The 26,397-nt window shown below is 39.9% G+C and overlaps 1 protein-coding gene across 4 annotated transcripts in view; it reads right to left on the reverse strand.

Annotated features, from left to right (window-relative positions):
* Window positions 1-26,397, reverse strand: part of galnt11 (UDP-N-acetyl-alpha-D-galactosamine:polypeptide N-acetylgalactosaminyltransferase 11 (GalNAc-T11)) — a 161,950-nt gene that overhangs the window by 19,225 nt on the left and 116,328 nt on the right. For 2 of the 4 annotated variants that reach the window (XM_043690739.1, XM_043690740.1), the window contains 5 exons: window positions 25,151-25,317; window positions 23,995-24,120; window positions 12,442-12,691; window positions 9,140-9,257; window positions 999-1,151 (listed from right to left, as the gene is read on the reverse strand). In XM_043690739.1, coding sequence (XP_043546674.1) covers window positions 999-1,151; window positions 9,140-9,257; window positions 12,442-12,691; window positions 23,995-24,120; window positions 25,151-25,317 — 814 coding nt within the window. Of the gene's footprint in view, window positions 1-858; window positions 1,152-9,139; window positions 9,258-12,441; window positions 12,692-23,994; window positions 24,121-25,150; window positions 25,318-26,397 lie in introns of those variants that run through there. The other 2 variants (XM_043690741.1, XR_006311743.1) reach the window with 2 other exon arrangements.

Raw genomic sequence — 26,397 nt, forward strand, 5'->3', positions numbered from 1 at the left:
AACACTCCACAGGACCTTACCATTAAGTGTATAAGGCCTGCCCTGATTTGCCTTTCCTAAGTGCACCACCTCACATTTATCTAAATTAAACTCCATCTGTCACTCCTTGGCCTATCTGCCCATCTGATCAAGATCCTGTTATATCGCTTCTTCACTGTTTACTATACCTCCAATTTTGGTGTCATCTGCAAACCTATTAACCACACCTCTTACGTGCACATCCAAATCATTCATATAAATGATGAAAAACAGTGGACCCAGCGTCAATCCTTGTGGCACACTGCTGGTCACAGGCCTCCAGTCTGAAAAACAACCCTCCACCACCACGCTCTGTCTTCTACTTTTGAGCCAGCTTGTATTGTGCTATCCTCAACTATCGCTTAGGTTTGTAATCGATTTGATGGCAAAGTGTCATTTTGTATACTCGAGAACCTGGCATTCAAACCTAATCCAGAATTATAGGTAATAAATCAGATTTGCAGCATTTGCAGCCTGAGTTACGCTGCCTCTTGGAAGAATGTTTTCTTATACCTGTTGAAGCTATCAGAAGCATGTAGCGAAAATTCCATAAACTTTTCCATTGTGCCACTTGCTTAAAAGATCATAGGGTAGACATTTGCCACAGCCATTTTGTGTAAACATTTCTCTCAAAGATAACACATTTTTACTTTGCACAAAAATTTCATAAATTTCAGTCACAGCAGATGCCTGCTAGTTCATGCCTCATTGTTTTGAATGCAAATAAACAGAGATTAGAGAATAACCAAATTTAGGATTGACCTAAAAGGACATAGTCAGAAGGAGAAAACAAAACGATCAAAGAAAATATAACTGCATCAAAGAAAGGTAAATATTCACCAATTGATGGTGATGGCATTGGTTTTGCAAAGTCTTCTCCTACTTTGAGAAAAAGCAAAACATGGCATCCGGTCAGTTGAAAAATCACAGAATTGCTCTAATTTGTAGTGGGCGGTAACCTTAGTACATAAGAAAGATACTTTATACTCATCCATCCAGACATGTGCCAGTCGAAGAGAATTGTGTGCCATTGTATCCAGTCCTCTAGGTGAACCATATGGTCGGCGTTTACGGAAAATATGCCCAACCCGAGAGCATGGAATTATTTCCAGATGGCCACCACACATCCAAATCTGATTCAAAGATACAGAAGAGAAGAATAAGAAGAAAGGTAAGGTAATATACAAAGTTCAGTTTCCTGGCTTCACAGCATTTTTAATTTTGCAAATTATAGTTTACCAAAGGTAAAATTATCTTTTAAAAGAGTGGTTTATCTCTGTTCATTCACCTCCTCCACCCACCCCCACATTAGGCCATAGGGAGCTACAGCCACAACTGTAAAAATTCACTTAATGTATTACTCTAACTGACTAATAGAAGAGTGACAGGTTGCAGTGGCCCAACTCAACTGGCTAATAATGAATTGCAAATGTTCAAATAGTGAGGTCCTAATCTCAGAAAGCCCATTGAGAGCAGCTGCCAGACAGAAGCCAAGTGCTTTCCTACGGAGACAAATAGAAAATTCAAATTTCAGCAATGCCAGAGATTCTCAAAATTATCTTGACAACCACTTCAGTGATACTGGGAAAATCTGGATGCAGGTTCCTGCCTGCTTTCATTTAGTACTTGACATGTAGTGCACATTATGCCTGTCTGTTCTTACGTGTATTTTCCGGCTTGGTGCTGTAAACTTGCTTCCCATAAACCTATTAAATACTGCATCTAACAGAGCATTAAAATGTCCTTACAAATAAGAGACCTAGCTATAATCTCTTGCAAATCAATTTGTTCCATTATATATTCATTCGATAGTAGGTGGAATGTAGTCTACTATAAAAAATGATCTTGCATATTTTGTTATGTTTAAATATCTCAAAGTACTTTATACCCAAATAAGTATTTTAGAATGTAGTCACTAACATAATGCAGGAAACAAGGCACTAGTTTGCACACAGAAAGCTTCACAAAGAGCAAAGTGATGTCATTTGACTGATTTATATTGAGTAGGTATCAAGAAGAATTCTCCTATCCTTTTAAAATAGTGCCACAGTATAAGTTACATCCACGCAAAAGGCCAGAAAAATCTGTGACATTTAACTGGACAGAAGTGTAAGGCAGCTGCCAGTGCCCAATGCAACTAATGAAGAAATCAGCAGGCAAGGTCATGAAGTCAGAAAAAATAGAAACTGAGGCAAGGTACCTTGATTTGACATCATTTTGAGTGTTCTACCTAGCTACAGCAAACAAGAAGTGGTTATTTGCAGCTATAAAATTTCACATGTACTGTTCTAAAAGCATCAGTTATCCCTAAAATTTTGACTTAGCGAAAATGACACTAATATTTTAATGTCCTAGTATTTGTATGATGGAACTATCCTTTTGAAAATCTCTTACTGGCAAACAACATAGATCTAGGTTCTCTTACTGTCAGCTAAGTAATAAAAGAGCAAGGGTGTGAAGTATAATCTGAGGAGCACTTATGAATCCTACAATGAAATCCAAAGCAAAGCAATGCTAAGAAAGAAACAGATGCTGCATAATGCAAGTACTGTTTGACATTGCTAGAACCTTAATTGCTTTGGTACTACAACTATTAATTACAAAGAGGAATATTACTGAAATGAGTGTGGATATATATATAAAACTGATTTTTACTAGTTACTTTGGTTCCAGTAATAGTCATTTATCAAGATTTATGTTCCGGCTGTTCCAGTAAATTCACTGTTGGTGTATATTATTGACTATGTTGCAAATACATGAACTATGTTGGTTCCACATTCAATTTCTAAGTTCAGATGAAAAGCCCCAAATGAGAGGTCAAAGTGGTGTTTGGTCTAAAATAACAATTTTTACAGTTGATTAAATAACTGATTGGAAATTGTTTTGCACTTACAATGCTCCCCCTGATTTTTCTTTGTTGCTGACAGCCTTTTTTTTTAAGCTCTGTATGGTCCCCTTAAGATTGCTGTGCAACCATGCACATATGCATCTTAATGAAAAACTGGTTATGTGTGACCTGTTTGTTGCACTGCAAGGTATACTCTGCATTGCTGCTCAACTGCGCAACCATGCAGTTTGGAGGAAATACTGTCAAATATTTACATTTACGGTGAAAACTTAAATTTTTAATGGATTGTTGAATTGTAAACTATATCACACATTAACAATTAATTGCATTTTTACAATGCCTTTAACACAGTAAAATGTTCCAAAGCACTTCACAGAAGCATTTCAGACAAAATCTGACACCAAGGCACATATTGAACTATCATGACAAATGACCAAAAGCTTGATCAAAGAGGATGATTTTAAAGAGCCTCTTAAAGGAACTTTGAGATGTAGAGATGCGAAAAGGATTAGCAAGCAATTCAGAGTTTCTACTTTCAGAAAACACTTCTGCTGACATATCTAACCATTTCCTAGACAAGTTGGATAAGATATAGGAGGATGATGATTTAGGATTGAGATAAAAAAGAGATTTCTACTCTTCTGTATCTTTGAAGATGTGTACCTCAGGCCAGTGAAAGCTCAGTCCTTGAGTAAATTCCAGATAGAGAATTTACTCTGGACACTAAGGAAATCAAGGGATATGAAACAAAGGCAGAAAAGTAGAGTTGGTATAGAAGATCAATGATATTATGAAATGGTAGAGCAGCCTTAAGGGACCACATGGTCTAGTCATGCACCAATTTCTTATTAAGTCACATAACTGTTTACTAATTCTCCCTTTCCGAGGCAAAAGTAATGTTAATGAATGTGTTGAAAAGATAGAGCTGAAAAAAAAAGTATGAATGTTTTTGTTCAGCTGAAAGAGTTCTCAATTGAGAGGTCTATCTTAAAACACAGGAAAGCATCCCAAGCATAGTAGAAAAAGGAAGAGAAAAATGTAAAATATTGACACTTGCTAGAGAAAAAGTACCAGGAAACCAATGCAACTAAAAATCAAAATGTTAACTCTGTTTCTGTCTCTTCAGATGCTGCCAGATCTGCTGCGTTTCTCCAGTATTCATGTGTTCATTTCAAATTCCCAGGATCCGCAGTATCTTGCTTTTATTTCAGTGTCATTTCTCTTCCAGGTACACCCAACCTGAAGTAGTTCTGCTCTTCTCTCTGACAGGATTTCTGTTTTTATTTTTCAGTTTGTTTACTTTCAGTGCTTTCTAACTCTTAGTTTTTGAAAAATTGGTAGCTAAAACTCGCTTTCACAGTCCCATCTCTTTCTTCAGTGACTGCCTCTTGCTCCCCCTTTCTCTGCATTAATTCCAATTTAAGTTCCATCCTTGTGTTTGAAATCTAATTGAGATTACAGATATTTCCTAGATATACAATGCTCCTCAGATAAGTATTCCCACCAGACCCCAAGGCCAACACTCAGCCTTGCACTGCCACATGCAGACTCTTGACCTCTTCTCCAAAACAAATACCATTTCAAAGCTATCACGGTCTCCAGTTCCATTTTATTCTTCTTTTCATTTGAAACTTTAACAAGAAACTTTTCTCTTCTTCCAGTTAAGCTTCAAAGATTCAAGGGTTCACCACCCTATGGATCCTTCTACCCTCCCCATGCCTCACATTGCATTTTCATCTAATTCCACTTCTTGTCATGCATTCGTGAGAGCCTCTGACCTCTCATTCTCTGATGCTGAATGATCTGTGATCAGCAAAGGACTTAGCTTCATCCCTTAATGCCCCCACATCAATGGATTTGGGGCACAACATGATGCTGAAGTCTTCTGCCGTCGTCTTGACGTCCATGCCCAACTTCTTCCGTCAGGTGTCCTCTTCCCACCGTACAGACCTTTTCACCCATCTCCAGTATACCCTGTCAACTGACCTTCATCTCTTCATTGAGTACTCATGGTGGCTCAGTGGTTAGCACTGCTGCCTCACAGCATTAGGGACCCGGGATCGATTCCTCAGGTGACTGTCTGTGTGGAGTTTGCACATTCTCCCTGTGTCTGGGTGCTCTTGCTTCCTCCCATAATCCAAAGATGTGCAGGTTAGGTGGATTGGCCATGTTAAATTGCCCATAGTTTCACAGGGATATGTAAGCTAGGTGGGTTAGCCATGGGAAAAGTAGAGTAATGAGGTGGGTCTGGATGGGGGATGTCTTTTGGAGGGTCAGTGTGGACTTGATAGCTGAATGGCCTGCTGTCACATTATAGTGATTCTATGATTTGTTTCATCAAAAATATCTACTACCTGGAAACCATCTTAATTAAAAGCTTGGCTCCCTGTCAAGTAGGAAAACTCTGCATAAGGGTGCAACTGAAGGGGCAGGTTAAGTCCTTGCTTTTGGGGTGGCACGTTGGCTCAGTGGATAGCACCGCTGCCTCACGGCGCCAGGAACCCGGGTTCGATTCCAGCCTCGGGTGACTATCTGTGTGGAGTTGGCATATTCTCCCTGTATCTGCGTGGGTTCCCTCCAGGTGCTCTGGTTTTCTCCCACAATCCAAAGATGTGCAGGATGGGTGAATCGGCTATGCTAAATTGCCCATAGTGTTCAGGGGTGCGTAGGTTAGGGCCATTAGTTAGAGGTAAATGTAGAATAAGGTAGAGGAATAGGTTTGGGTGGGATACTCATCGGAGGGTCAGTGTGGACTTGTTGGACCGAAGAGGTTGTTTCCACGCTGTAAGGATTCTATGATTCTATGTTGACGTGACATTGCCACCGTATTCTCTCTAACCGGTCTCTCTCTGAACTTGCTGCATTCCATTCTCTCAGTTCCAGCCCTGACTTTACCAAACCTGCTGATAGGGGTGGTGCTGTTGTCATCTGCTGTGCAGATCTTTACTTGGCAGAGGCTGATTGTCAAATCTCAACTCCCTCCTAACTCCCCCCAGGATCATGACCCTGGGCATCAAGCTGCTGTTTCCAGAACTGTCAATTACCTTATCTCCCCTTCATATCTTTCAAGCTTATCATCTCCCAAAAGTGCCCAGCCATTTCTATGTCCTTTCCAAAATCCAGAAACAGGACTGTTCTGGCATTGTTTCAGCCTGCTCCTGACTTAATAAACTTATTCTTCCTCCCTTATTTCCCTTGTTCCGACTTGACACAAAGATATTCATGATTCTTCTGAGACTTTTATGTTGGCTCCACAATTTCCAGTTTTCTGGCCCTAGCCAACTCCTCTTCATAAGAGATAGACAATTCCTTTACATGTCAATCCTCATCAGTATGGTCTGAAGGCACTCTCCTTCTTCCCTGAAAAGCAGTCTGTACAGGCTCCATCCACCGCCATCATCCTTCAAATGAATGAGCTAGATCTTATTTTGAGCAACTTATTATTTAACCCATTCCACCTTCTCCAATTAAACAATATGAATGTGGATATCCACTGCTGGTCCCAGCAATACCTGTCATTTTGTGGGGTAGATGGAACATTTTTTACTAGTCCTACTTGGGCCACCACCCACAACTTTTTCAAGCTGCTTCCTGCTCTCATCTGGAATTGGAAAAAGCAATCAGTTTTGCTTCCAATTTCCATCATTCTCTCCCCTTGACCTGGTCCATCTCTGACTCTTCTCTCCCCTTCCTTAACTTCTGTTTCTATTTCTGGTATAGGCTATCCACCAATATCCATTACAAGCCCACCAAATTCCACAGTTACCTGGACTACATTTCTTCACACTCTACTTCCTTCAAAGATTCCATTCCCAAGTTTCTCCACCTCTGTCGCATTTGTTCTGGTGATCCCACTTCCACTGGCTGCCTCCCAACATGATTTTTTTTTCTCAAGCAAGGATTATTCCACACCCCACACCTTGTGTTTGATCCTGTACCTCTGTCCTTCCTGGAACAGCAAAATAATTCCCTTTGTCTTCACCTTCTAACCTAGTCTTCGTATTCAAAGGATCATCCTCCACTATTTCCGCCACCTCCAAACACATATTCCCTTCCCTTCAGTGTCAGCATTCCATAGGGACTGCTCCTTCCAAAATACTCTGGTCCACTCCTCCATCACTCCTAACACTTCCTCACTCCCCCGTGGCCATGCAAACACAGAAAGTGTAACATCCTAGTCACCCCTACTCACTGTCAAAGGCCCAGAAAAATACCATCTGCATGAAGCACTGTTTAATTTATACTTCTTCCAATTTATTTATTGCTCACAATGCAGTTTCCTTTACATTTGCAAGACCAAACGCAGACTGGGCGATCCCTTTGAAGAACACCTCCGCTTTGTTTGGAGGAATGACCCCAACCTTCCAGGTGTTGCCATATCTATAAACCACACCCATGCTAACATTTCTGTTTTTGGCTGGCTGCAATGTTCCAATGAAGCATAACATAGGCTTGAGGAACAATACCTCTTTGGCAGTCTAGGCACTTTACTGCCTCTTGGATTAAATGCTGAATTCTACAATTCAGAGCCTGACCATGATGTCTGTCCTCCAAATTTCTTGTATCTTCCCCCACTCACTGCACCTTGTCTTATTTCCTTTGTTCTCAGCAGACAGCGCCTCACAGATAGATGGAGGAAGACTCATTAAATACATTTATGGCAGATGTAGATAGATACTTGAAGACAAAATCGAAGATTATCAAAGGTAGATAGGAATGTGAAATTTAAGGGCACAATCAAATTTGCCACAATCTTATTGAATGATGGAGCAGACTTGATTAACCGAATGGCCTACTCCTGTTCCTATTTCTTATAATACCTATATATATTATTTCTGCAAAGATTACTGAAATGTTTACATGCTGAATTATTTTGTTCTATGCATTCTTCTCTCTATAAACTCCAGCTACTCCAGTTTGCTACAGCAAATCTCCATATTTCAGTCTCACCATGTTCCAATGAATTAGCTAGATAATCCCTGTTCCACTTTCAAATGCCTTAAACTGCACCAGCAATCTCCTTCACCCTTTATTTACATGCAATCTCCACTCCTCCATTGGGTTTCCCCTTATTCCAATGTTTCTCCATTGACGTCTAATCTCTTCACCACTGTGTTCACATAACCCTCCAGAATACTCATCTTAAATCCCTCCATTTTCTCATTTCTCTGCTGTTTTTAGAAATCATCCAAAAATATTTGCGCTGAACTTGCTTTTGATCCCATCCATAAATATTGGGTTTCCAATCTCTTCTGGTCATTTATAAAAGAAAGTCTCACTTCTGCCTTTTAGGACTCTTATATTTTGAAGTTTACTGATCACATGGGCCACATAGCCTGTTTCTATCCCATATTTTCTAATCAGTCCAAACTGTTGTTATTGCTCCTCTTGGGTCTCTTCACATCTTTCCTCATTTAAATCTATCAATATGAACTTCTATTTCTTTCTCCATTTACTTAACTATCTTACCCTTAAATGCACAGATATCATTTGCTTCAACTAATTCATGTGACAGTGAGTTGCACATCCATAAATATAATGTAGTATACTTGAAATTTTCAATTAAACCCCACACAATAATTTTACACATTTACTAGCAATGAGAAATAAATTGTGGCTATTACATTAGAACAGATGAGATTGCAAGGTGATTTGACAGAGATTGGCTAGGACAGGAAAGATTGAAGTAACAGCTGCAATGAATAAGGAATGGGTCTAGAGTATGGGAATATATTACATTTAAGGTTGGGATAGAGAGCAAGAGAAATATTATGCTATGCCATGAAATGCATTCTCAAAGCTTATGCCTGAAGCAGAAACCACGAGCTGAATTTTGTCGGGGGAGGGGACATACTTCCATTCTAATCACACAGCCTACCTCCTGGAAGGAAATTGATCCTGAACAGACCAATGTCAAACAGTGTTAAACCATAGCATAATTTGCTCCAGGTGGTCTTATGGAAGGCAGGTCAAAATTCCACCTCAGTGGCATATAGTTTGGCAGGCCTTATTAAAGGGGCAACTCAATTAGTGCGTAAGACTCCACCATCACTTCTATTAAATATCACCAATAAGTATTTGAATGAAAGAGTAAGAGAAAAACATGGGAGAAGCATGGACACATTTCAGGACAACACTTTGGGTCTGGGACCAATGAACATGTAGTCATAGCTTGTTTCCATACTGTAATTTCTAATAATTGTTTGTGTGTTTATTTTTAATTAAGACCTAATCTCTTGCAAAGAGGAACTTCATACAACTCAAAAATATTACCCGAAAAGAGATTTCCAGATTTTCTCCTCCCCAAATATCCATACCACTGTCGTACTGCCCAAGTTCGATAAAGTAATTCCTGTTCATTGCAAATAGACCCCCTGCCATTGTAGGTGACCTGAATAAGACACAAGAATGGAAAAAGAAACATTTGTTAAGGCAACTACAAAGCACTACTGCAGATCTGAGCAAAATTGATTAGGAGGGCCCTAAGAAGCAACCGCCTACATAGCAAAATGTTTTGACTGAAATACAATTCCCTCCTCCCATTCTGAAAACAACAGGTAAAAAGGTGAAGATTGAAAATATAATCCACAATTTTTAAATAATGAAGAGAACCAATCAAATAATTATGACAAAAATGAGTTTTTTTAGTAGCATTAAATATTGTTTTGAATCAAGTTATGATATACTACCTAACAAGTACTTTAATTCAAATCCCAGCAAACTTATTTTAGTCCTTTTTTTTCAGTCACATTCTAGAAAGAGAAATAATTGAAACTTAAATAATATGCATGATTGATTCAGTTCTTGTATGCTCAATGGTTCCTTTTTCAATCTGACTGGTGTGATATTCAAGAGCCAGCATGCTCTGGTATCTCTTATATGTGATAAAACAAACTTCTGCTGAAATCACAGTCTGCCAGAAAGTCTATGAAGGGACACACTTTTGAATTTAAGAGAAGCAAGCAGCTTACTGAATATTCTTTAAAGAGAGGGAAACACTTATGTATTTTAAAGTTGCTTGCACAGACTTCATTCTTAAAATTATTTTAATTATTTTGCTTAATTCAGTAGTTGAGAAGAATGTTATTTACTGTTAAATAAAATCAATATTATGTGACAGTTTTTTGCACTCTGGTTTAGCTTTGATGCCCCCTTGGTTTCAAAGAACATCTTAGAGGGATGTAAATCTAGTACCTAAATACCATCACTAGTACAGGGTTTCCTAGGGCACATGTGGGAAAGCTACCCTTGATCTTCAAACAAAGAGAAAGCTTGTGGAAAGTTTGGAAGACTGAGACTAAAGCACAAGAGAAATCTAAAATACAAGAGCGAAGTCATCTAGGGCAAAAAGGTTAGAAAGGCAAAACAGTTAATCATTGTAATAGCACCATTGGATTCTGCCCATCATTCCTTTTCAAGCTCCACACTGGGAATACCTGTAATCTTATTTCCTGTTTTTTCTTACAAATTGCTAACCATCCATGATTCATGCTCACAGCTAGTATTTCCAAGATAGTGTCCACATGGCTGTGTTCAAAGATGAAAATTAGCATGGTTTCCAACTCCTCCCCCCAGTGCTGCTCTTAGCTCCTATTCCCTCTGCTGTTTATAAACAATTAAAAGCCTCGCCACACAGTGGGCAAGAATTCCTACTGGGAATAGGAAATTTCCGTCCATAGCATGAAGAAGCATTCAATTGCTTAGAACAGAAGGAACAGGAGGGAAGCACCCAGGAGCTATGAGAATGGGTAAGAGGGAATGTCAAAGAAATGAGTGCATTGATTGGATTAGGGAGGAGTAGAAAGACACATGGATTGAGGAAAGGAGAAAGGAGATGCCCAGCATAATGTAGGGAGCAGGAAAACAAAAAGTATAGGCATTTATATACAGGTAGCTCTGGGATAACACGCATTCCAGCAACACAATTTGGCTATAATGGCATTCTCGAGAACGATTACCTCCATTGGCAATAACGTGATTACAGCTAGGATCGGTTCGCAAGTCTCGTTCTGTGCATACACCAATGTCCACGTTGAAATCTCTGCGCCATATTGCGCATGCGCTGATGTCCATGTCAAAGTCACAGCACCGTTCTGCACATGCATGATGTCAGCGCCAGTCTTCGTGCTGTCCTGTGCATGTGCAATGTCAGCTGCTGACAGAGCAGCTTTCTGAGAGAGAGACACTGTGCAGACAGCAGCTTTCTTACATTTTTAAAATGTACTATGTTAAATTTAATTTTGTTTCACTAATAAATATGATCTCAACGATCATTCAGGCTGTGCAAACTTTGTATTAGAATTTTGGGTGACTTTTGAGCAATCGTGAGTGATACATTTTGCTGGTCTGCCCCTCACCCACTTTTCCTATAGGCCCCATTATTTCTATTAAGCGACGTTTTGCTAGAACACAGCTATGGCGTTATAGGAGAACTACCTGTATATGCTTCCAGCAGAGACAAATGTGGAGTTAAACCAATAGTTTGACAATAAGAACAAATTATGTGGCATGGTGGACTGAGAGAAAAAGAATTGTTAGAAATTACAGCCAGATATAGACAAGTTAAAACTTGGCAGAGAAGTGGCAAATTGCAGTTCAAAACAAAGAAATTAAAGCACTTCAATTTGAGAACAAAACTGCACAAAACGTTTGTCTAAATTATAAGACTTCTAAAATGGCAAAGGAACACTTAAATATAGGAGTGCAAGTAGATAGAATTTAAAGATTAGAAGACTAATGTCTTAACATAACTTGAAAAAGAACCAGGTTTGATGAGAAATTTCTCCTGCCGAGAGTTACGATGATCTAGAATGCATTTTCTTAAAGAATGGTAGAAGCTGATTCAATGTTAGTTTTGTGAGACTTTGGGAAAGGAGAATGAAGGGACTAAATAAAAATCTCTTTCAATGATTAAATAAATAGCTTTTTCAAACAGCCACCACAGCCTTGCTTGGCTGATGCACTACCTTATGTTATGCAAGATTCGATGAGGATTATAAAAAAGGCAAATAGAATTGTTGGTTTTACATTTAAAGGCATGAAATATAAAAAACTGGAAACAATACTGGAGTTAAACAAGATTTTTGGAAATAATGCTGAATGTTGTCTGAGAACCCATTATTGGAAAAATAAAAGATTTCAACTCGGTTCACTGGAACAATACCAAGAAGTTAAGGTTATAGTTATGAAACAAAGGTTGAGAGAATAGATATGTTAAGTTAGAGATTCGATTAAACCAGGATCACACCATAAAATGATGACAATTTTGATACTTTAAATAGTGAAAGATTGTTTAAACTGAATAATGAAGTTTAACACCGAAGTAATAAAGGGAAAATTAAAGACTATATTTTCTCCAAGAGTGATTGGAACATTGAATCTTTTATCCTAAGTGGCTTGGACCAGATATGCAATCATCAAAAGAAAGCAGGGAAAATGATTAGAACTGGAAAAGCAGAATATTAAAATCTTTGGTACAAATCTCAACTGATGAAAGCGGGTCAGCTAGCTGCTGTTTGAGTGAAGCAAAATTATATATCTTGCATTGTGAAGTTAAGAAAGTACTGGGTTACTACTTGATTGCTGCAGTCGGTCCCTCTGGTCCATTCAGCATTGACGCAGGCACTGGATCCCACTTGAAATGTAGACCCCAGTTAAATCCACCCCTCACAATTGGGGAAGAACTGTAGATTAGTGTGTCAGCATTGATGATGTCAATCACTGGACACACCACTGTCTTGCGATCCTGCTTAATTGGAGCCAGAAGCGGTTGTAACCACATCTCATTCACCTCACAGTGACTGTCAAGAAACACTAGTACATCTCCTGTGGAAAGAAATGCTAAAAATTAGGTGAGAAAACTGATCTCCAAGTGTATCTAAGATCCTCTGGTAGTAGTAATACCTAAAACACACCTCATTTGCTAATTAATGAACTGAAATTTTTATAATTATTTTGAGTTTAATTTTAAAAAAGGCTAAGTACCTTGCATGATTTTAACGTACAGAAGATTTAGATCAGAGAGGTAGGTAGGAGTCATGCAGAATCTTGTGGCATTTAGTCAGGTAGAACATGAAAAATGACCATTGTCACCTAGGTAACAATCTAATGGAGCAAGTTGCCCATCTGTTGTAGAACTCATCCAATATTTATCCCAATAGTGGGAAGCAAATTTGGTTGGTAATGCTTACAACTAAGGCAGCAAAGTTGAAAATGACCCCAGTATCTAAGTTAGTTACAGACAGAATTGGGAAGCTGAGGTCTGCATAGATACAACAAATAAGGAAAAGTGTAACATTTTAATACATTTGCATACCACAAAATTAATTAGAGTTGTGTATCCACTAGAGGATCTTAGTTTGTGCTCACAGCAAATTGTTACTTTTGTTGTTTCCAGCTTGTTTAGCACTTCTACTCAATAATTTGTTTTCTTTTACTTCGCACTGAACCACTGTTCTTTGTGTCTTAATTTGATTCTTGAACTTTTCAATTTCACCTCCTATCACAAGACCATCTCAACCTGTCATCTTCTTACATTCATATCCTCTTCCATTCATTACTTCTTCCCGCTCCCTACCCAACCAGTTCTCTAGTTCCCCACCCACTATCTTATTTGTCCTGCTGGTACTTTCCTTTTCATGATAACCTGACCTTGCTTTTCTGGTCGACACCCCAGTGGTTCATTGTGACCAACTCGACATCTTGCCTTTCCCTAGATTAGCACAGCCCCACTGCACTGCTATAATACACTCCTGCCACATGTGTTAGATTATCTTACTATTATCAAACTGTTGCTTGTGGATGCTTTCTGTGCGTAAACCAGTTGCAACCTTTCCAACGGGTTAAGCCCAAAGTGTCGACTCTCATGCTCCTCAGATGCTACCTGACCTGCTGTGTTTTCTTTCTAGTGTCACACTCTATTGACTCCACATTACAACAGTAGCTAGATTTCAAAACGTCACTGACTAAAAAAAAGGGAACTTGGGATCCTGAAATTTTGAAAGATAAATTCTTTAATAATCTAGAAAATTCTAAGAACTTTAAGAAAGGATGAACAAGAGTTAGCAGGCAGATTAAGAAAGGCATTCAACCCATTGAAAGCAGGTCAGCATTGTCTAAGTGTCCAAGAGGTGGAGCCTGAACTGATGAGAGCGGCAAATAAACACATCCAAGATTTCTAAACTCCAGTGAGTGCAAGTATAACATGCTCAACCTTTTCTCATAAGTCAACATGTTATCCCTGAAATCAGCATCGTGAACCTTCTCGGAACTGCTTCCAACATAAGTATATTCCTTCTAAAGAAAGGAGTCTAAAACTGTACATTGCACCACAGATGCAGTCTCACCAATGCTCTGTTTGCCTGTTGGACTTTTCTACTATTATATGACATTTCACTTGTATAAAAGATAAACTATTCAGCTACTTAATTACTGGTTGTATTGACAAGCTAACTTTTAATGATTCAACATATACTCCAAGGGAGTCTGGGTACCATCATAACTACAAAATTGGCACAGGAGTTAGGCCTTTTGGACCATGACAAGACATAATTCTCGGGACTAAACTTAAGAACCATTAATTGCTTAAAATCCAAACCTAAATAAGTTTGTTAAATGGTCTCTTAAATATGATGACCAAGCAGTATAATTCTAGATTTGTCCCAAAAGGGACAAACTGAGTGAGTTTCTGGCTAGCATTATTTTAGCCTTATTCTCTTTGCTATCACCCTTGCAATATCATTGGGTGGATGTGACAGCAGCAACATGTTAATTCTTCCTGAGCAGCCACATGCCAAAACGTTGTGCAATGTAAGTTCTTACTCGTTATTTCAAAGATCTCCATTGCAAGATCATAAAATACATATGTAAAATACATCTTAGCAATCAGCAAAGTAAGTTAAACTGCCCCAGGAAAACTTGACATTTGTAAAGATCACTGTGTACTATTTTCTCTTCTAATATGGTTTTGTCTCATTTGCACTTGCCTTCCATCCATTCCACATAGCAATGAAAAATATTGACAAAAGCTGAAATGGAGACATAACTGCATCCTACTAACATGAGGATTTTTCCTCCTTAATCAACAGGAATTCATTAGTGCTTAGACTCAACAAATATTGTTGAGATGACGATTGAAAGCTTTTTAAAATAACACTGCCCACAGTTATACTAAACATAAATAGATCCAATCTGATTTACTCCCACTGAGGTTTTATTTCACCTAGAAATCGGAAAAACTAATGCTGGATTAAATAACTGAATAATCTCAAATGTGCATGTTATTAGTTGCTTAGCTTGAAACTCAGTTTTTAAGCATGAAATCCTTTAGGAAAATCATTTTACAATTTGAGACAATTGGAGACTGCAAATGCCATGTCCATTTAAGACTCATGGAGTCATAGAGATGTACAGCATGGGAACAGACCCTTCAGTCCAACCCGTCCACGCCGACCAGATATCCCAACCCAATCTAGTCCCACCTGCCAGCACCCAGCCCATATCCCTCCAAACCCTTCCTATTCATATACCCATCCAAATGCCTCTTAAATGTTGCAATTGTACCAGCCTCCACCACATCCTCTGGCAGCTTATTCCACATACGTACCACTCTCTGGGTGAAAAAGTTGCCCCTTGGGTCTCTTGTATATCATTCCCCTCTCACCCTAAACCTATGCCCTCTAGTTCTGGACTCCCCCAACCCAGGGAAAAGACTTTGACTATTTACCGTATCCATGCCCCTCATCATTTTGTAAACCTCTATAAGGTCACCCCTCAGCCTCCGACGCTCCAGGAAAAACAGCCCCAGCCTGTTCAGCTTCTCCTTATAGCTCAAATCTTCCAAACCTGGCAACATCCTTGTAAATTTTTTCTGAACACTTTCAAGCTTCACAACATCTTTCCAATAGGAAGGAGACCAGAATTGCACGCAATATTCCAACAGTGGCCTAACCAATGTCCTGTACAGCAGCAACATGACCTCCCAGCACCTGTACTCAATATTCTGACCAATAAAAGAAAGCATACCAAACGCTTTCTTCACTATCCTATCTACATGCGACTCCACTTTGAAGGAGTTATGAACCTGCACTCCAAGGTCTCTTTGTTCAGCAACACTCTCGAGAACCTTACCATTAAGTGTATACGTCCTGCTAATATTTGCTTTCCCAAAATGCAGCACCTCACATTTATCTGAATTAAACTCTATCTACCACTTCTAGGCCCACTGGCCTATCTGATCAAGATCCTGTTTTAATCTGAGATAACCTTCTTTGTTGTCCACTACACCTCCAATTTTGGTGTCATCTGCAAACTAACTAACTGTACCTCTTATGTTCATATCAAAATCATTTATGTAACTGACAAAAAGTAGAGGACCCAGCACCGATCCTTGTGGCACTCCACTGGTCACAGGCCTCCTGTCTGAAAAACAACCCTCAACCACCACCCTCCGTCCTCCATCTTTGAGCCAGTTCTGTATCCAAATCGCTAGTTCTCCCTTTATTCCATGAGATCTAACCTTGCTAACCAGTCTCCCATGGGGAACCTTGTCAAAAGCCTTACTGAAGTCCATATAGATCACATCTACCGCTCTGCCCTCATCAATCCTCTGTTACTTCTTCAAAAAACTCAATCAAGTTTGTGAGACATGATTTCCCACGCACAAAGCCATGCTGATTATCCCTAATCAGTCCTTGCCTTTCCAAATACATGTACATCCTGTCCGTCAGGATTCCCTCCAACAACTTGCCCACCACTAACGTCAGGCTCACTGGTCTATAGTTCCCTGGCTTGTCCTTACCACCCTTCTTTAACAGTGGCACCACGTTAGCCAACCTCCAGTCTTCCGGCACCTCACCTGTGACTATTGATGATAGTGGGCGGCACGGTGGCACAGTGGATAGCACTGCTCCCTCACAGCGCCAGAGACCTGGGTTCAATTCCCGCCTCAGGCGACTCTCTGTGTGGAGTTTGCACATTCTCCCCGTGTCTGCGTGGGTTTCTTCCGAGTGCTCCGGTTTCCTCCCACATTCCAAAAATGTGCAGGTTAGGTGAATTGGCCATGCTAAATTGCCCATAGTGTTAGGTATATTAGTCAGAGGGGAAATGGATCTGGGTGGGTTGCGCTTCGGTGGGTCGGTGTGGACTTGTTGGGCCGAAGGGCCTGTTTCCACGCTGTAGGGAATCTAATCTAATCAAACATCTCAGCAAGAAGCCCAGCAATCACTTCTCTAGCTTTCCACAGAGTTCTAGGGCACACCTGATCAGGTCCTGGAGATTTATCCACCTTTATATGTTTCAAGACATCCAGCACTTCCTCCTCTGTAACATGGACACTTTGCAAGGTGTCACCATGTATTTCCTGACATTCTATATCTTCCATATTCCTTTTCCACAGTTAATACTGATGCAAAATACTCGTTTAGTATCTCCCCCATTTTCTGCGGCTCCACACAAAGGTCACCTTGCTGATCTTTGAGAGGCCCTATTCTCTCCCTAGTTATCCTTTTGTCCTTAATGTATTTGTGAAAACCCTTTGGATTTTCCTTAATTCTATTTGCCAAAGCTATTTCATGCCCTCTTTTTTATTGGCTTCTATTTGCTTGGAATACATTCGTAGATATTTTATCTTGTAGTATCATTTCATCCTTGGATATACCAACCTTCCTGTTTTGCTGCCAACACTTCAGTGCAAATTCAATCTGAGTCACTGGTTTGAGCACAGTGGCATTTCCATGATTTATTACCTTCATTTTGGGAAGCAACTCCAGTTGCTTTAGTTAAAGTCTCTCACTTGAATTATTTTGTGACTTTTCTATAATTTCAAGATCAGCACCAAGAATTCATTTTTTTCCCCTACAAATGCCTCAACTGCCTTTACTGTGTGTTGAGGTGGTGGCAGAGTTTGATTGCAGTTTGCTCTCTTGTTTATGTCGAAACCTTCCACAATTCCTACTCCAGGAATAATTCTTAGGAGTATTTCGAAGACTTTCTGACTCCATGTTAGAACTATATACTTGAACAATAAATCAGGACAGGAATAACAGCAGAATTTTATATTTCCCTTAAGTGCCCAACTTTAGATTTGGCCACTGGATATCCACTATTCAGGTCTAATTTTCTAGTTGCTGTCTTGGCATTTCTACTCCTTTCTTCTATGCAATTAGAAGCGTTTTAAGCATCCTGAAGACTGGCATGTTAAAGGATGAAGCAACCAAAAGTCTCAAACTAGTAAGCATCCAACTTTGACTTAAAGGATATCAGTGCAGGTGACCGATGATTTATCTTGCTGTCTTGTATAGATATTGTGAAACTAATTTCTGTGCCAATACAGGTAACAAAATGACTTTGAGAACAAGACATTCTCTTTCTCAGACTGAAATACAATGTACCTCCAATGTAAGCATGGAGGAAGATGGTACTATACTTGAATGGATTGTGTCTAGTATCCAAACTACAGAAGAATTTTGATTCACCACACTCTGGAAGTTTAAATATTATTAATTTGAACAACTATATTTTTAACCTATCATCCATGTGATGCAGTTGGGAAACTGGCTACATGACTTGGAGGATGCAAAAAATCATTAATAATTGAACTCGTTGACAGCACAGGGTTTTCAAACCACTTTGTGTTTTGAGGTAATCTTTGCAGCAACTAAGGATAGTGAGAAATACAGATGCCGTAGAAGTCAAGAGTCGATAAAGTGTGGCACTGGAAAAAGCACAGCAGATCAGGCAGCATCTGAGGAGCAAGACAGTCGACGTTTTGGGCTTAACCAGGACTGGGGCGGGAAGGGGGCTGAGAAATAAATAAGGGGAGGGGTGATGCTGAGGAAAGGTAGCTGGTATGGTGATAGGTGGGCAAAGATAGAAGGTGATTCTGATAGGTCAGTGGGAAGTGTGGAGCGGATAGGTGGGGAGGAAGATGGACAGATAGGTCAGGTCAAGAGGGAGGAGCTGAGTTGGAGGGTTCGATCTGGGATGAAGTGAGGGAAGGGATAGTTGGAAACTGGTAAATTTTCAATGTTGAGGACGTGTGGTTGTAGGCTCCTGAGGTGGAAGATTAGGTGTTCTTCCTCCTCCAATTTGTAGGTGGCTTTGTTTAGGCAGTGAAAAAGGCCCAGAATGGACATGTCATGGGGAAGTGGGAGGGGAGTTGAAATGGATGGCTATAGGAAGGTAGGGTTGATTGGTGACTGCTTAAGCAAAGGCACTCATAAACTGAAGGAGGAATGCCTCATCTTCCACCTTGGAAGACTACAACATGGTCTCAACACTGAATTCACCAGCTTCCAAATCACCCTCCTGCCAACCCATCCCAGCTCCAAACCTCCGACTTAGCTCCGCCCTCTTGACCTGAGCTATCTGTCCATCTTCCTTACCACCTATCTGGGATGAGGTGACGGAAGGGATATTTGGGACACATTGGAGATGCTCCTGCCTTAAATTTTGTCAATTGGTCCGGTACTATATGGGCCCTATGAAGTATCTTCAATTGAATGGCCTGAGTTCTGTTGCAGATGGAGATTCTTCTGGTATTTTCCCAAATGTCATTCCACATTTCCAGAGAGATTTCCAGTCCCAAATCCTGATCCCATGTTTTAAGCAGATTGTCCATATCTCCCGATACTTCATCGTGTAATAAATGATAAATAGTGCTGACAGAAGATACACTCTACGTTCTCTATCTGATTTATAAAGACTATCTAATAGCTTAGTCTTCTTCTGTATGTAATCTCGAATTTGGAAGTATCAAAAGAGGTCTCCATTAGGTAATCCAAATTTCTGATGCAGCTGTTCAAAAGACATCAGGACCCCTTCTTTAAATAGATCCCCTAAACAGGAGATACCCCTGGATCTCCAGAGTTTGAAAGTGGCATCTGTAAGTCCCGGTTGAAATCCCCATGCTCCCACTATTGGAGCATAGGGGGATGTTTTATGTGAGTTGCCCTCATTTTGCCGCATTACATTCCAAGCTTTAATTGTGTTTAGTATTATATGGTTTTTACATTGATCCGTGATGATTTTTCTCTTGTCTGAAAACAAGAGGTTAATAAGTGGGCATTTTACTTGAGAAGCCTCAGTATCCAGCCAGATTGATTGCGGGTCAAACAAGATCCAATCGGCTATGTAGCTTAATAGGGAACTTAACTGATATTTCCTAAAATCTGCAAAATCCAATCCTCCCCTTGCTTATGGAAGCTGTAGCTTCTTCAGCTTAATGAGGGGCCATCTATGATTCCAGATAAAGGAACTCAGCCAGCCATATAATTTACGCAGTGCCAGCCTCGGCAGCATCACCGGAAACATTCTCATAGGGTATAGGAGACGGGGCAGGACACTCATTTTAATTACTGCTATTCTACCTAGCCAGGAAATTGGAAGGTCTCCCCATCGCTGGAGGTCCTGCCTTATCCTTTCCAGTAAATGCACAAAGTTAGCCTTGTATAACTGACCAATACTGAGGTGATAAAAATGCTTAAATATAAAAAACCCTCCAGGGACCACCGAAAGGGAAAGTGGGATCCATCCAATAAGTGGGATATACTCGCAAGACCGTCCATTGGCATAGCCTCCGATTTTGAAAAGTTAATTTTATAGCCTGAAAATACACTAAATGTATTAATAACTTGGATTAAGTGAGGCACGGATATCAGAGGATTACTGAGAAATAGAAGAACATCATCTGCATAAGGGGTAATTTTATGTTTACCTGTACCAATCCTCGGGGCCGTTATATTAGGGTCAGCCCGTATAGCTTCTGCTAGTGGCTCAATTATTAGCGTAAATAGCAATGGCGAAAGAGGACATCCCTGACGGCAGCCCCTATCCACACTGAAGCTATCCGAGCCTAATCCATTGGTAATCACAACTGCTTTGGGATCATGAAACAGTGTTGAGACCCATTTGGTAAATACCTTTCCAACACTAAACCTTTCCAATGTGTAAAACAAATATGACCATTCAACCCTGTCGAATGCCTTTTCCGCATCTAATGAGACTACTACTCCTGGTATCTTTCCCTGATGGCAGGCTTGAAGCACATTCAAAACCCTTCTAACATTATTAGATGATCTACGGCCCTGAAAAACCCCGTTTGATCCTCCTTTATGATGTGTGGCAATACCCTTTCTAGCCTCAATGCTAACGTTTTAGAGAGGATTTTAAAATGTACATTTAGCAAGGATATTGGTCCTTTCCTTTTTTGAGGATAAAAGAGATATTCGCCTCTTTCAGCAAAGGCGGGAGACAGCCCTGACTCTATGGGTAGTAATACATGTCCGTAAGTGGACCAGCCAATATTGCTGTAAATTCTTTATAGAATTCAGCTTGAAAGCCAGCTGGGCCAGGTGTCTTACCGTTCTGAAGTTGCCTGATTGCGTCAAGTATTTCTTGACTTGTTAAGGGAACATTCAGGACCGATACCTGTTCAGGAGTTAGGTCCAGAAAGGTCAGGCTTTTAAAAAATAACTGCATCCTCCTAGTTCTGTCTTCACAATCCTGCGATTTATATAAATCAGAATAAAATTTTCTAAAGATTGCGTTAATCCTTTTATGATCATGAGTCAGAATACCGGTACTGATCAAATCGACCCTGTCATAATTCCAAGTGTTCTTTATCCAATAAGTGTGTCTCCTGTAGGAGAGCTATGTCAACCGTTTCTTTCTTGAGGTTTGATAATATTTTCTTCCTTTTGACTGGTGAATTACTCCCCTTGACATTCCAGGTGCACCATTTAACCGACTGATTAACAATAATCGTCCGAGACCCCTCGGGAGGGGAAACCCTATCCAGAACATCCCGAGCATAGAACACATAAAATTCACAAAAATAAAGGCTCTTTAATACACTCACATCAATATAATAAAAACCTATTTCTAAATTTAAAAAATATAAAACGTATTTAAATGGACATGTTCCCCCTTGTTCCCAGGGGGCATCACTTCCTTTCCAAAAGTCCATCATATCCTCTCCAAACCAGTGCCCCACCCTTGAACCAGGCACCCCACGACAGGATGAAGAAAATTAAAATATACTACAGAGCTAGAGTTAACAGTGAGCACCCTACCGCCCCCGCCACCCCCTCCCCCCCACCCACACCAACACCTGGATATATTTGGTAATGTTCATACCATGTATAAACATATATAACTATAAAATTACAGCCTCAACAAGTAATAATTAAATATAGTAATACAAAATAACATGGGAAAACAACCCCGCTTCTAAAAACAGAAATAAAATAGGATAAGGTAACCACCTCCCCCCACCTACATTAACTAGACCCCCCAGCTTCTTTCTCTCTCTCTCTCTCTCTATATATATATATATAAAAAGGGGAGAAAATCACTAAGTAGAGAACAAATAAATAAACCCCACTCCCCACTCCCCGAAGATAATATTAAACAGTAAGGTAAAGAAAGGGATTAGTATAAAAAAGAGGGGGGTGTAAACCGGAGTGGGGGGAGAGCAAAACAACATTAATTAACTCTTACAATTTATCTAAGAGAGTCCAAAAATTCCTTGGCTTTTTCCGGTGATCCGAAGTTATACACGGATCCTTCATGGTTAAAGCGTAGCGTTGCTGGGTAGCGCAAGGAGTACTGTATATTTAAGTCCCTTAAACACTTCTTCGCTTCGTCAAACGCCTTCCTCTTTTGGACCAGAGCTGGGGAAAAGTCCTGGAATAACATAATCTTGGATCCTTTATAAGTCATGGCTTGGGGTCTTTCCCAAGATTTCTGGAAGCTTCTAAGAACACCTGCCTCTCCTTATAGCTCTGCAGCTGGAATAGGACCAGGCGGGGGTGCTGGTTCGAGCCGGGCCCGCATATTGCAATCCGGTAGGCCAATTCCACCCCTACCTGGCCTGATCCAGCCTCCAGATTTAAAAGCTGTGGAAGTCACTGTTCAAGAAATGCTATAAGCTGGCCTTCCTCTTCCCATTCGGGAAGGCCCAGCAAACAAATATTTTTTTCGACGAACTCAAGAATCGAGGCTGATTCTGTTATAGTCTCAGAGATTGCGGCCTTTAGCTCCGCCCCTCCAACTCGGCACTCTATTTCCTTGATGTCTTGGTCATGCTTTTGTAGTGCGGCTGAGAGTGAATCCCATTGGCTCTGGGACTCTTCGATGAAGGCGTCGATCTTCGCGTCAAGTTTGGAGATTATTTCCCCGAGGCTCGCCACCGTAGATAAGTCCCCCAGGGCGGTTGCAGACGCCTCAGCTGCAGCTGGGGAGGGTGGGGGAGGCCTGCTGAGAACTGCGGGCTCCCTTCCCTTTAGTCATTTTTACAGGAGATTAGATTGTTTAAATTCAGTACTGAGCAACTAATTATATTAAGTAAAAACTATTTTAAATGATTTGGTGAGTGTGGTGGAGGCGGGTGGCCCACTTTGTCCAAAAATTGGGAGGAGCACTATCGACTCAGACTTGCTGGGTCGCCGCCATCTTGGATCCTCCGCAACTATCTTTTATTCCCCTATTGTATCCAAGATTCGTACCTAGGTACTTGTAACTAAGATGGTGTCATAAGAGGCAGACACTGTATAAGGTTTTCATTGTTCTTTTACAATGGAGTACACATGACAATAAAAGGAAATTCTATTCTATTTCTACCTCAATACTACTTCTCAATCCTTTAATCATCCCTTTGTCAAGCAGCATATCTAACTTTCAGTCTTGGATGACAACATATTTCCTCCAATTAAAAACTGGGAAGACTGAAGTAACTGTCTTCTGTCCTTACCATAATCTCCAGTTCCCTTTATACTGACCCCATCCTTCTCCCCAGCTGAAGCAGAATATTGGTAATATTTGTTTATTTGAAGCTAAGCTTCTGAATCTGAATCCTCTCAATCACTGAGGCTGGATACACAGCATTATCTAAATTTTTGTTTACTTTTATCAATTTGTATCATAACATTTGTGCCATGTTAAAACTCTAGATCATCATGAAAGACATGGAAGAATTTGAGTGATTATGGGAAGAAATAGATTTGATTCAAGTTGAATCTTCTCCTAAATCTTGATGAGAATCTTCAATTCAAGAAATAATATTTCTAATAATGAATGCAATAATTTAGTACAAGTAAATACTTTCACGTATAAGAAGTTGAATTCAATACCTGTTGCATGGGATGCTCCAATCATTCTACCTCGTATCAATCCCTCTCGCTCACCGTTTCTAACAAGTTTCACTTTTTTAGGCAAGTTATTCCATATATAATCTTCCAGCTCACCTTTTAGATTAACTGACAAAAAAAATTAGAAACAGACTGTTTTTACAAGCATGTATGATGATGGTATACAGTTGAAATGTTAGATGCTGATTGATAAGGCCAGCATAGATATTAATCATGAAGGAGCGAGTCATTTAACTGTACAGGTGAGGTGGCCCTGTTTATTATCAGGCTGCATTGTTTTATGGAGCCTGATATGATAATAAAATTAAAATTAAAGACTCATGTACATCATATAAAGTTGCAATTCAATAAGGAGCCTAATACCATATTCAAGATTTGACTTAATACTAGAACATTGAGTTAAGTTAATTTTTGGGATGGCACAAGCCTAACTTTACTGGCCAGGTGGTCTTGAGATCCATCCTTTTGTATCTGCTCACTTATGCTTCTAGTTAAAGGAGGATTAAAGAGACAGAGTCATAGAGCATGGAAACAGACCCTTCGGTCCAAATCGTCCATGCCGACCACATACCCTAAATTAATCTTGTCCCGTTTACCAGCACTTGGACCATATCCCTCCAAACCCTTCCTATTCATGCACCCATCCAGATGTCTTTTAAATGTTGCAATGGTACCAGCCTCCACCATTTCCTCTGGCAGCTCATTCCATACACGCACCACCCTCGGCATGAAAAGATTGCCCCTTAGGTCCCTTTTATATCTTTCCCCTCTCACCCTAAACCTATGGCCTTTAGTTCTGGACTCCCCAACCCCAGGGTATATTTACTCTATTCATGCTTCTCATGATTTTATAAACCTCTATAAGGTCACCCCTCATTTCTGACGTTCCAGGGAAAACAGCCTTAGCTTATTTCTTATAACTCTCCTTTTAACTCAAACCCTCCACCCTTGGCAACATCCTTGTAGATCTTTTTTGAACCCTTTCAAGTTTCACAACATCCTTCCTTTAGGAGGTAGACCAGAATTGCATGCAATATTCCAAAAGTGGCCTACATACTGTCCCACGTAATTCAAAAGCCACCAAGGCACCAGGAAGGATGAAAAGTGAAATGTTTCAAGAAATTTTAAGGTGACTCACTCAAATCACTATTGTCATCCACAAGTATAATTTCATGCAGCAGGTTTGCTGGAGAACGATTCAACACACTATGTACTGTCCGCAGCAGAGCTGATATAGCTTCATTAAAAAAGCAGATAACAACACTAGCAGAAGGTAAATTCATTGGGTAGTTCTTTTCTTTACACCTGACAACAAAAAAAGATAATTAGGATTGAAAATAAAAGAAATAAAATTTCAATTGCTAAAACAAAATTATCTTGTCTGAATAATATGTTCTAATTGTTTTTCATTTTGTTTCGACAAATACTGCATTAAGAGTCTGCTGTTTGCATCCAAATAAGTCATTGTGTTGTGAATAGTATCATCTTATGCATGTGCCATTTTAAAGTATTATATACTTTTTCTTTCTCCTCGTGACAGGGACAATGTTTTTCTTTATAAAACCTAATTAGATTAGGAGGTTTCATATGAGATTCCTCATGGTATATTAGCATATTAGATCTCATTCACCCATGATCACCTGCATCTGTCATCTCCTCTGATGATCCTTTTATCTTTCTTTGCTTTGCAGCTTTTTTTTTGAGCATGTGATGGACACCTCCAAAGTTTTTTGCATCATTTCCATTGCATTTTGTATTCCAATTGCTTACCTCCCCTTTCTGTCTTACCTCCCCTGCCACACATTCCCTTCCCATGGTGTACTCGACAGTACACTTTGCCAGTGCATTTCTTTCCATGGCCATCAATCTTCATTAAACTATTCTTTTAGTTTTATTGCCACATATCTCTTTTCCATTTGGCATCTTCAACTTAGTTTTTGTATTTTTGCTTATCTTCTACTCTTTCATTGGAGGCTCAAGATTAATGTACCTAGTTAATGATAATTCCTATCTCATTTAAATGCTAAATCCATCACAGCTAAGCATGCCTACCTTCCTTCATCTCCTTTCTGCACTTATTCAAACCGCCTCAATGTCCAATTCTTACTCCTACTGTACTCAATCACTCTCGATGGTGTCACTTTCTAGGTATGAAAAACCATGCATTAACTCTGCTACTTAATCTTTAAGACCTTGCAAAACAATATCAATACATGTAACTTGCAGTAAATGCAAGCGCACAACACTGCAGGCCTAGAAAACATTCTATATTGGATTGCCAGCATATTTCTTTGCACTTTCAGGATAGTTTAGCAAATGTTGTCCAATCGTGGAATTATATGTAAATTGTACACTATTGTGAGATTTGCAAGCACAGGCTGGGTA

Source organism: Chiloscyllium plagiosum, chromosome 5 (genome assembly GCF_004010195.1).
Source record: "Chiloscyllium plagiosum isolate BGI_BamShark_2017 chromosome 5, ASM401019v2, whole genome shotgun sequence".
Classification (NCBI taxonomy): Eukaryota; Metazoa; Chordata; class Chondrichthyes; order Orectolobiformes; family Hemiscylliidae; genus Chiloscyllium; species Chiloscyllium plagiosum.